At 40.4% G+C, this 12,614-nt stretch overlaps 1 protein-coding gene across 1 annotated transcript in view; it reads right to left on the bottom strand.

Moving 5' to 3' along the window:
- Positions 1 to 12,614, bottom strand: part of ITPR1 (inositol 1,4,5-trisphosphate receptor type 1) — a 471,939-nt gene that overhangs the window by 222,399 nt on the left and 236,926 nt on the right. The window contains exons 18-22 of the mRNA XM_042782721.1: positions 11,395 to 11,589; positions 7,565 to 7,816; positions 6,564 to 6,705; positions 3,549 to 3,702; positions 395 to 582 (exon numbers count right to left, since the gene is read on the bottom strand). Coding sequence (XP_042638655.1) covers positions 395 to 582; positions 3,549 to 3,702; positions 6,564 to 6,705; positions 7,565 to 7,816; positions 11,395 to 11,589 — 931 coding nt within the window. The remainder of the gene's footprint in view (positions 1 to 394; positions 583 to 3,548; positions 3,703 to 6,563; positions 6,706 to 7,564; positions 7,817 to 11,394; positions 11,590 to 12,614) is intronic.

Here is a 12,614-nt window from a genome sequence, read left to right as displayed (position 1 = left end):
AGCTACTAGCCCTTGGGCTCCCTCTCAATTCACTTTCTATATTCCAGCATTGCCAGCATTGGCTGAGGTACTCAGTGACACTGTCCCTTCCCTGCTGTCCTTATCTCCATCTTGCCCTCTTGGCAACCTTATCCAATCTCAGAGCCATCACTCCTCCCAGGCAGAAACAAGCTACAATAACTACATGAAATTTTAGTATGACTGGAGGGACAAAGCCTTAATGGGGAGGGGTAGGAGATGAGAGTAGGGAGATTAGGAGGGTCAGTTCATAATTGGCACTGAAGGCTGAGCTAAGAATTTTACCCTTATTTTCTTTACAAAAAACCTTGGCGATGTATCTGAGCAGAGAGCGCCTCTTTGAAGCACCCCATCCCAATCTCTGGCTGATGGGTACCTGGAGTATTTCAATGATCTTTAGCTTGGTGTCCATGACCATGATGTCCTCCTTCTCTGGCTCTGCCTGCTTCACATTGCCTTCTGGGGCAGCAGCCATGGGAGTCATGGGCAAAAAGCCTCCTCCACGGAGCACCACTTGAGTCATCAGCTCTCCAACTCCATGAATGGATCTCATCACATTACTGCCTAGATGGGCCGGGGACAAACTAAGGTCACAACAACATTCAGAAAGTGCTTTCAGGTGCCTGGCAAGGGGTACAAACAGTTTTAGACAGATTATTTAACATGTCCCTGTTCAGATACACACTCAAAACCTAGGAACCTGAAAAGGTTAATACCCATAACTATTTTGGGCTTCTGGGAGGAGTGAAAAGAACATGGGCTTTGAACTCCCCAACAGAGCATTTCTGCATAATATCTCACCTGCCAAATTTTATTGATCATTTACTACAGGTTTGTTACTATGCCCATAAGTAGAGAATAGTAACAGTTAACAGGGCACAAACCCAGTGCTACCACCAATTGCTGCTTGACATTGGGTACATTGTATTACCTCTGAGGTAATATAATGTCAGTTTCCTCATTTATAAAACAAGTATTAAGGAGCTCAACAACATGATTAAATGGAGTAACGCATTCAAAATGACTTAATGTAGGACCTAGTAAATAATGGGAGGCCAGTAAACGTACACTCAATCCTCATTATTCACAGATTCCGTACTTGTGAATTCATGTACTTGTTAAAATTTACCTGCAACCTCAAAATCAATACTTGCAACACCTTCATTGTTATTTGCAGAATGGCAAAAAATTTTAGTCACCTGATATGCACGTTCCCAGCTTAGGCCAAACAGGGAGACACTCTCACTTCTTGTTTCAGCTCTCCCAGGGTAAACAAGTATATTATTTGTGATGAATTTAGTGACATATTTTTTATCTAGGTTTTACAGGTGATTTTGTGGTTTAAAATGTCCTGAAATGCAGTGCTAAAATGCTGTCTAGTATTCCTAAGCACAAGAAGGCTATGATGTGCCTTATGGAGAAAATATGTGTGGTACACAAGCTTTGGTCAGGCCTGAGTTATAATGCTGTTGGCCATGAGTTTAATGTTAATGAGTCAAAAATATTTATTAAATAAGATGTCTTTAAAAAGAAACACACAAGAAACAAGGTTATATATTGGTTGGTGGACAAAGTTATGATCAGAGGCTCACAGGAACCAAACCTTGGATTTCCCCTAGGAACAAGGTGGAGTACCTGTCAACTCAGTGTTTGCAGTGACTTTACAGAACATAACTATTGCAAATAACGAGAAATGACTGTACTTTTTTTTTTCTAGCTGCAGAAGACTACTTAAACACCAATCAATACATGAAAGCTAATATGTGCCCTTTGACTCCAAAAAGTAAATAAATAAAAACAAACATATAATGTCACATTTTTCTATTTATAAGGAATTCAAAGAGTGGAAATGGAATAACCACATACAAGCCTGGGTTTTACCCTATAAAAACTAACATTCTAGGGCCTCAGGGCACGTCAAGAACAAAACATATGCACTTTTAAGAGATTTTTAACAGTCAAAAAAGGTAACTTTTAGACGTTTAGGTGCTGTCGAGTTGGACCCAATTCATACCAATCCTATGTACGACAGAATAAAACATTGCCCAGTTCTGTATCATTTTCACAATTGTTGCTATGCTTGAGTCCACTGTTACAGCCTGTGCTGGTTAAGTTTGTGTGTTAACTTGGCTGGGACTGGTTGAGTGGCTGGGCAGCTGCATCTAGTATTCCCCATGATGACAATGATAATCAACTCCATAGCGGAATCTACTGTGAGCAGCTGAGTAGCTGCCTTAGGGATGTGGTCTGCTTCCTGTATATAAGGAGAAGCCTTGGGGAACGGTCTCCAGCTTATGGCATGCTTGAACCCTGCATTTAGCCAAGCTGTTGTTCAGCAGCCTGCCATGCTCTGCCAATCCTGGGACTTTCAATGGACTTGAATCAATGGCCTGCTGTGTGGTTTGGTAACATCAGGACTGTGCCTTTTTATTTGTCAACCTTGGGCTTGTTAGCCTCAGCAGCTGGTAGCTGCCTGAGTGAAGAGATGTCTCTCGCTTCAGTGGGCCAGGAGCAAGAGGCTGAGCTGAAGCCCAAGGTTGAGGGGCTTTCACCCAGCTCCTAGAGCCTGGCACTTTTAACTCAGACTTTAGCCTCCCAAGCTGTAAGAGAATAAACTCCTGTTTGTTCAAGCCATTCCTATTTGTGGTATACACCAGTCAGAGCAGCACTAGATAAGCAAAACATAGGCAATGTGTCAATTCATCTTGTTGAGGGTCTTCCTCGTTTTGCTGACCCTCTAGTTTACCGAAACTTCTTCTCTAGGGATTGGTCCCTCCTGATAATATGACAAAAGTACAAAAGATTAAGTCTGGCCATTCTTGCTTCCAAAGAGCATTCTGGTTGTACTTCTTCCAAGACAGATTTACTCATTATTTTGGCAGTCCACAGTATATTCAATATTCTTGTCAACACCATAATTAAAATGCATAAATTCTTCTGCAGTCTTCTTTATTCATCATCCAGATTTCACATGAAAGTACCATGGATTACATCAGGCACACCTGAGTCTTCAAAGTGACATCTTTGCTTTTTTAACACTTTAAAGAGGTCTTCTGCAGCAGATCTGCCCAGTGCAATACGTCATTTGATTTCTTAACTGCTACTTCCATGGGCATGGATTGTGGATCCAAGCAAAATGGAATCCTTGACAACTTCAATCATGATAAATAATAAATGGAGAAAAGATTAAAGCTGGCAACTTCCAAATATTTCAGAAAAACATATAAATACACACAAACACTCAAACATAAATATAATATACAAACAGACTTTAATAGGTAAAGGAAATAAAGAAAAATGTTTGTAATCATTGAATCTAAGTTATAGGATTATGGGTATCCACTGTACTATCCTTTTGCCTTTTCCTTATATTTGAAAATGTTCGTTATGAAAATTTAGGAAAAGAACAAGAAAGGATCACATGGTAAAATATGGCAAGAGTAGGAGAAACAGGAGAGGGTGGAGGTATCTCTTGGATGGATGGGTAACCATCATATCAACATTCTTTACCATCTCCATATCATTCTTACCTTTATTCTCTTCTCCTTTAGCCATCTTGCTAATGGGGAAGATAGTTGTCACATGAACACAGTCTAATATGGCCAGAAGAATCTTGGTTAATCGTAGGAGGTCAGAGAAGTTGTAGAAACCAAAGTATATCAGATTTCTCGCTAAATTTACAACCTATTGTATTAAAAAAAAAAAAAAAGATGGTTTTAAACAAACTATCCTTTACTTCCATTTGATGTTGGCTAATATGTAAATGACTGATTTTGACTGCTAACCAGAAGGCTGGTGGTTCAAACCCACCAGCCACTCTTCGGAAGGAAGGTTGGGCAATCTACTTCCACAGTGATACTGCCTCAGAAACCCAAGGAGGGGTCGCTATGAGTTGGATCCGACTCAATGGCAGTGAGTTTGGTTTTTAGTTTTTTTATGGTAAAAAAAGGAGCCCTGGTGGTGTAGCCTAAGGCATTTGACTCTTAACCAGAAGGTTGGTGGTTCAAACCAACCAGCCACTCTGCAGAAGAAAGACTGGGCAATCTACTTCTGTGAAGATTTACTGTCTCAGAAACCCAAAAGGGGATCGCTATGAGCTGGAATCGACTTGACAGCCATGAGTTTGGTTTGGTTTTAGGAGCTCTGATAGCATAGTGCCACAGGCATCTGAGTGCTAACCAGAAGGTTGGCAGTTCAAACCCACCAGCCACTCTGCAGAAGAAAGGCTGGGCAATCTACTTCCATAAAGATTTACCGCCTTGGAAACCCAGTGGGGGTTGCTATGTGTCTGAATCAACTCAACAGCAGTGGGTTTAGTTTTTTTGGTTTTATGGTAAAAGATGGGTTGATTGTGGTAGTTAAGGTTGTTGTCAACTTGGCTGGGCCTGGTTGAGTGGCTGGGCAGCTAGAGGTAGTTATTCCTCATGATGGGACTGGAAATCAACTCCATGGTAGAATCTGCCACGAGCAGCTGAGTAGCTGCTTTCAGGATGTGGTCTGCTTCCCGTATATATGGAGAAGCTTTGGGACTGGTTTCTAGCCTTCTGGCACACTTGAACCGTGCATGTAGCCAAGTCGTTGTTCAATAGCCTGCCATGCCCTGCTGATCTTCAGACTTGAATTAGTAGCCTGCCAATGTTGTTTGGTAACATCAGGACTGTGCCTTTTTACTTGTCAACCTTGGGCTTGTCAGTTTCAGCAGCCAGCAGCTGTCTGAGTAAAGAAAAGCCTCCAGTTTCAGTAGACCAGGAGCAGGAGTCAGAGCTGAAGCCCAAGGTCAAGGGGCTTTCATCTAACCCCTAGATCCTGGCACTTTGAACTTGGACTTAAAGCCTCCAAAACTGTAAGAGAATAAACTCTTGTTTGTTCAAGGCATTCCATTTGTGGTATGTTCCTGTCAGAACAGCACTAGGTAACCAGAACAGTGATCTACTTCCATAAAGATTTACAACCTCAGAAACCCTATGGGGGTTGCTGTGAGTTGGAATTGACATGATGGCAGTGAGTTTGGCTTTTTTTTTTTTAATGATAAAAGAAATCATAGAATTTTTTTTAAAGAGAAGTCATTTGCTTATAATTTCTGACAAAATTTCAGTTTGTTTTTATCAGGAGGAAAAATAAGGAGTGAAAGCCTGCAAATCTCCTGATCTGACTTAATGACTCAAATCAAACCAAACTCACTGCCATCAAGTCAATTCTGACTCATACTGACTCCCATTGGGTTTCCAAGGCTGTAAATCTTTATGGAAGCAGACTGCCTCATCTTTCTCCTGTGGAGCAACTGGTGGGCTCAAACCACTGATCTTTTGGTTGGTGGCCAAGTGCCTTAACCACTACACCACCAGAGCTCCCTGATTAGATGACTAGTTAATAATAATAATAAAAAAATAAAACTGACCTAATCATTTGGTCTATGTAATTTCTCAAATTAACACTTGGCGAGTCGAATTATGCCCAACAAGATAATAAAACTCTCCTAATAATTACATAATATTAGCAGAGAAGAAGCACTGTAATCCTTGGAAAGCAAAAAACTCCAAAGAAAAGCAACCAAACACCAAAAAAGCAAAAGTGATCTGAAAGAGAAAACACTTTGACTCAAAGGGAATAAGGATTTATGTTCCTCAAATGATTAAGTGGTTGTGGTAGTTAAGTTTGTGTGTCAACTTGGCTGGGCCTGACTGAGTGGCTGGGCAGCTGAATGTAGTTATTTCCCATGATGAGACTGGTAATCAACTCCATGGTGGGATCTACCACAAGCAGCTAAGTAGCTATCTTTGTGATGTGGTCTGCTTCCCGTATATAAGAAGCCTTGGGCAACGGTCTCTAGCTTAGGGCATGCTTGGACCCTACATGTAGCCATGTTGTTGTTCGGCAGCCTGCCATGCTCTGCCAACCTTGGGACTATCAATGGAGTTGAATTAATGGCCTGCCATGTGGTTTGGTAACATCGGGACTATGCCTTTTTACTTGTCAACCTTGGGCTTGTCAGTCTCAGCAGCCAGCAGCTGTCTGAGTAAAGAAAAGCCTCTAGCTTCAGTGGGCTGGAACAGGAGGCAGAGCTGAAGCCCAAGGTTAAAGGGTTTTCACCCAGCCCCTAGAGCTTGACACTTTGAACTCAGACTTAAAGGCTCCAAACTGTAAGAGAATAAACTCCTGTTTGTTAAAGCCATCTCATTTGTGGTATATTCTTGTCAGAGCAGTACTAGGTAACCAGAACAGTGGTGGACTCAATCCCAAGCACATCTGTTTCTTTGCTGTCATTTTCAACATAAAGTTCAAAGAATACATAAGAGGTTCTATCATTTTACATGCACTAATTCATCATACATATTTGTTCTAAGAGCACATGCACTATTAGGTCAAGTGGCTGATATCAGTTCTATCTTTTATTATAGAACAAAGCTGAGCTGGATTCCTTATTATTAAAAAGTAAAAGCATTGTGATCAAAATCACTGTGTATTAAAATATTTTCTATATACCTCATAGTAAAATGATCACTGAAAATCAGATAAAACACACAGATCATTGCATAATGAGTTACCTCAAATGTGAGCTTATTTTTCTCCTTATCAGAGAAAGGAAACCTCTGGCAAACCACATCTCTTAAATATTCCTCCACAAATTCCATGGTCTGTGCAAACCTCTCCTTGATTTCATCTTTGGAAGTTCCACTATTATCGTAGCTAAAAGAAAAGGAGGAAGAAGTCAAGTTCTTCTCAGTGAAACCTTTCCTGGTTGTTCAACCTCAAAATTCAATACTCCCTTCCTCCCCGGTACTTCCTATCCATGATCCTACTTTATTTTCCTTTGCTTAGCACACATCTCCATCATATATACTTTACACATTTATCTTGCTTTTTGTCTCTCTTCCCCTACTACTAAAGGATTGTGTCTATATATTCTGATTCCTAATGTAATCCTTGAACCATACACACAACAAACCAAAAAAAGAAACTCACTGCCCTTGAGTCAATTCATACACATAATAGACACTTAAATATTTGTTGAATGAAGAGAGAAAATTAGATGTCAGAATACCGTCATGAGGACAAATGTGTCTTATTTTTACCAAAAAAATTTTTAATGGAAATATAATCATGCCATCTTTTACATTCTTAAGAAATATTTGCCATCCATGTACTGAAACTCTTATTTTGATTTTAAAGAAAAAATAACTTCATTTTTCCTCAGCCCATATCTAGATTTAAGTGAACCATATATGACAATATATTATTTATATATTGCTGCACAGAACATTATAAATAAGGTTTTAAAAAATGACACAAAGGAGGCTTGGTGGCACAGTGGGTAAGGGCTCAATTGCTGGGTAACGGCTCAATTGCTAACCAAAAAGCAGTGGTTGGAACCCACCGGTGTGGAAGAAAAGATCTGGTGATCTGCTCCCATAAAGATTACAGCCTAGAAAACCCTATAAGGCAGTTCTACTCTATTGTATAATGTCGCTATGACTCAGAATCAACCTGACAGCACAAAACAACAAAGTGACATGAGGTCTTGGCAGTGAGAGGAAGCAAGGCTCACTCATCGATGGCGATCTCAGAGGGAATCTCCGACCAGAGGCGGGCGTATTTCACAGGAGTGACTTGTTCCTGGGGATCTCGGTCCACGTGCATATGAAGCATGAGTCGGCAGAAGGATGCCCGCAGGTCATAGGGCAGGTTCTCATCAGACATGCAGCGGAGAATGAGATCCACGTCCAGCTGGCCTGATATTTCATTGATGGCCAGGTACTGGCGGTCCAGACACATCCTGGCAAAGAGGTTCAGCTGATACCTGGAGAAAAGAAAAGCTCCATTAGGCTTATTTGCCCAGGAGTCATCCAGGAAGAATGGAAACATAAAGTAGGCTAATCCAGTGCCCCCAACTTCACAAGAATGGTATTTGGCCATCTGAACATAATGTCAATCCCTCCAAGCTGCTTTTGTACACCAAATTTTGTTTTTTGTGCCAAGCTGATAAAGGAACATTTCAAGCTATCCCATAGAGTATAGGTCAGTCAACAGTCACACACATCTATCTAACTGTTGTAGTGTTGGAATAGTTATGAGACTACTGAATAGATTCTGTCCTTAGTTAACTTATAAAATACATGGGGAAAAAATGGTCAGGTCTAAGGTGGCTACCTACTTTTTCAGTTGGGTTTTTAGATAGTAAATTAAAGATCATGTAGGGAATGTTAAAGATAATGTCGATACTGAGTCTAATTAGAAATTGTGTAATATTTTTGAGATCTTATGTAAGTCTACACTTTGGCTCATGCACACATGATGTCTAAAAGTAGAGGACTCCTCAAAATGTCTTAGACTTTCTTACTTATACAATTACATGTGACCTTTTGTTAACTTTCAACCTTCACCATTTGAGGGACTTTATCTGATCCACTCTTGGGAGAAGATTTATCAAAGTTTTAAAGAGTAAACATACTGGCAGTAGGAAATAATAAGAAAGTCATAAGCTTCTGAATTGTCAAATATTGGCTTCTGGATTCAAAACCAGAATTGGAATGTATTAACAATTTATTTAGATTACCAATAACCATGATTTGCAAATATTCTCAGCCTTACTAGATACCAGTGAAATGATAATTAAAACATGATTCTATTTCACACTTACAAGATTAACAAAAATTAAAAAGGCATCACAATATTCAAAGTTAGCAAAGACATGGAGAAACAAAAGTTCTCATCTATGACCAGTGGGAGTAAAGAGCCAATTTAGGATAGCTCAGCAAAGTTTAAAATATATACATCCTCTAATCTCAAAATTCCATTCCTGATATGAAATGGAAAATCTTCCACATCTGCACAGACAAATTTGAACAAGGACATTCCCTGGTATGAAAAACTAAATTGTAGTAAGGAATGTATCAGATAGCAATGAAAACATAGTACATTAATATAATGGAGTATCACTCAGCAGTTAAAATGAAAGAAGTCAATCTACGTTGGTGAACATGGATTCATTTCAGAACAATACTGAATAAACAAGGCAAGTCGCAGAGCTATGAACACTGTGGTACCACTCACAGAAAATTTTAAAAGCAGATAAAATATTATGTTATTTATGCAAGGATGCAAACAAACGCAGTAGAATATGCAATGTATGGAAGGATACACATTACATGCATGAGTGGGAGAGAACAGAATATGGGAGGTTAGAAAGGCTATTTATTTTATTTAAAAACACTGGAAGCATTCTTCATCTTCCATTCCCTTTTCTTTCTGTTATTTATTGGTTTTCTTCCTTTCTTTTCTTTTCCCCTTCCTGTCCTTATGGCAAAAAGGCCAACAGGCCTTACAACTGGACCCAAGGAGACACTGGAGATGGAGGAGGTACACATCAGTTACAGTGGGGATGAGCAAACAGGTAAACATACTGTGTGATGGCAGCCAGGTTGCTCATTGTCAGAAAACGGAGTTACGAATCTGAGAAGTAAAAACTAGAGAACAGGGAGCCCTGGTGGTGCCATGGTTAAAGCACTCAACCAGCTAACCAGAAGGTCTTTGATTCAAACCTACTAACCACTTTGTGAGAGAAAGATGTGGCAATCTGTTACCATAAAGATTACAGCCTCAGAAACCCTATGGGGCAGTTCTATGCTGTTCTATAGGATCACTATCAGTCAGAATCAACTCGATGGTAGTGGACTTGGCTTGGTTTTAAAGACCAGAATAAACCTTATGATGTTAGAATAGAATTGCAAATACTGTGTAAACTCATAGTTTTTATCATATATTTGTATAGATAGATATATATGTGTGTGTGCGTACGTGAAGAGAGAAAGAAGTATAGAAATATGTTGAGTTGATTCTGACTCACAGGGACACCATAGGACAGAGTAGAACTGTCCCATAGTGTTTCTAGGCTGCAATATTTATGGGAGCATATCACCAGGTCTTTTCTCCTGAGGGGCCAATGGTGGTTCTGAATAGTTGATCTTTTGTTTAGAAGCCAAGCACTTAACCATTGCACCACCAAGGCTCCATATGGAAATAGAGATACATGTATGTGTACACATGCACACATACATTTCCTAGCTCTGTCTGCAAAAGTTTTGAGGTTGGCACTATCATCACTGTTTTCCAAATATAGCAACTGAAGCGTAAAGAAGTATGTATCTTGACTTAAGTCAAAATGCTAATAAGTAGTGAGGTTAGGATTTGAACCCTGGCAGTCTGACCCCACAGTCTGACTCTTACCTACTACATGTGTATGTGCCATGCTTTTTAGGGCTAAACTGTAATTCAGAGCTGATGCAAGCATTCATCCTTTGACAAAATCACATCTAGATAGCAATTTATTCTCTCAGTATCAATGAAGTTCTCCTAAACTTTGTTGTTGTTGTTATGTGCTGTTGAGTCAGCCCCGAATCACAGTGCCCCCTCCTTGGGTTGCTGAGGCAGTATCACTACAGAAGTAGATTGCCCAACCTTTCTACCGAGGAGTGGCTGATGGGTTTGAACCGCCAGCCTTCTGGTTAGCAGTTGCAAAAACGGCAAGGAGGCCACATGTTCTGACCTCCTCTAATCTCACAAGAGGAAGACAGGATTACCAGCAGTAACCCAAGGCCTATTACTGCAAGGCCAAACATGCTGCCTCCCTCCAGCCCTTTCACCAACCGTTCCTCCCAAAGCACCCACCACCTCTCTCCTGGGTTCGATAATTCGCTGCAGTGGCCACACAGAACTCACAGATTACAGGGTTTATTAGGGAAGCACCAGGCTACAACTCAAGTTCAGGAAGAACGCTCAGTCTCTCTCCCAGCCCACCGTCCCTCAGCCAAGAGTCTCTCACAGTCTCTTTCCCAGCAGTGCTGGTCCCTCGCTGTCTCACTCAGCAATGCGTGTCTCTTGCGTCTCTTTCCCAGCAACGCGTGTTTCAGGAGCCCGTGTCTCTTTCAGCAGCACGTCTTCCTCAACCAGCAGTCAGAGAGAGTTCTGCCTCCAGGAGGCCTCCTTTTTGAGCCCAGCAGGGTGGTCAAACTAGCCAATTATAGCATCAGAACTCTAAGCACCTGAGAGAGTGGGCACCTCCCAGAACATTGTTTTGTGCCACTCCCAACAGAAATACTCCAGGTGGACACCTTCAGCAATCAGGAGCTCCTCAGTTGCTCATAGCAAATCCCACCTTGGAGTTTACAAAGACTTATGGGTAGAAAAGCCACACAAAGTAATTTACTATACCACAGCAGTCAAGTGCCTTAGGCACTATGCTACCAGAGCTCCTAAACTTTAAACTTCTAAAATATATACCTGCTTTTTGCCAGAAAATCTTCTCAGATGATCCTTCTACTTCCAAAATGCCACCCTTTGGAGCACCCAAGTCCAGCCCAACATGCAACTCCCAGTCACCTGTAGTAGCTGAGAACATCTCGGTCTTCCTTCTGTCCTTCTTTAGCGTCCTGTGCCAGTTCCCTGACACTCTTACTACGAATCTCTTTGTTGCTGTCCCTCCAAAACAGCCACACCTCTTCCTCATCCTCTCCTGCCTCCAGAGCATTCTCCCCAGTAGAAACACCTTCAAATTCAAAACGAGAAAGAACCAACCTGGGAAATAAGAGGAGGATAGAAAATGCATTACTTTTGAGATCCTTGCTAATCTTTGATTAACTACAGCAATGTAATGGAGTCTAGCTTCATTTTCAGTGTAAAGACACATGGAAAACCATTTTGGTTTGTGTTTCTCCCACAGAAAGAGCTGCAAAAAGCCTAACATTAATTTCTTTGTGTATAGTAGCCCAGTAGTTCTCAACCAATGGGCAATTTTGGCCTCCTTGACAACATATTTCGCAATGTCTGGAGACATTTGGTTTGTCACAACTGGGGACAGGGGAAAGTACTCCTGGCATCTATTAAGCAGAGGCCAGAGATGCTGTTAAATATCCCATAATGCACAGGAGAGTCCCCCAAAACACAGAATTATTCAGCCAAATAATGTTAACAGTGCCAAGATGAAGACACCTGCATCAGCTCAAGCTCAAAATTAACTTACATGTGAGAAAAAATATAATACTAGTCTAGAGCATAATTTAGTTTTTTGTTTTTTAAACACTGCCCATATTACTGGCACTATACTTTACTCAGGAAAACTGCTCCATTGCTAAAAGAATGACTACTATTATGAAATTTCTGTAGATGGAAGAACACTTTTTAACAGTGATCATTTAAAAAGGTCTTCATTATAATGGCTTAATATCGCCATTGAATATGAAATACTTCCTTTAAAACGTAAAAATGATCATCATACTAACAGAATTCTAAACTCTTAAAATTAAGTGTGTGTAAAATGATACTAGGAGTTCACATTAATTCTTTTAATTTTATAGTAATATTTTAAATTATTAATCGTTATTGAGGAATAATTCACATAAATATCTTCACCAATTTTAACGGATACTCTGATGATTTTCCCCCAATTCTTCCGTCACCGCACCCCACAATCTCCTAAGTGACACCATTATGCAGAGGAAGGAACTAAAGAAAACTTAATAATCCCCTAAGACCTTTCTAAAAGCAAGATAAAATGCCAACAATCTGACTTTGGACTGACTCTGGAGAAACTGAGGCGTTAT

This window comes from Orycteropus afer, unplaced genomic scaffold, assembly GCF_000298275.1.
Source record: "Orycteropus afer afer isolate SDZICR_OR568_19922 unplaced genomic scaffold, OryAfe1.0 scaffold00429, whole genome shotgun sequence".
Taxonomy (NCBI): domain Eukaryota; kingdom Metazoa; phylum Chordata; class Mammalia; order Tubulidentata; family Orycteropodidae; genus Orycteropus; species Orycteropus afer.
The sequence above is the reverse complement of the archived record's forward strand: the minus strand, read 5'-3'. Positions and strand labels throughout refer to the sequence as shown.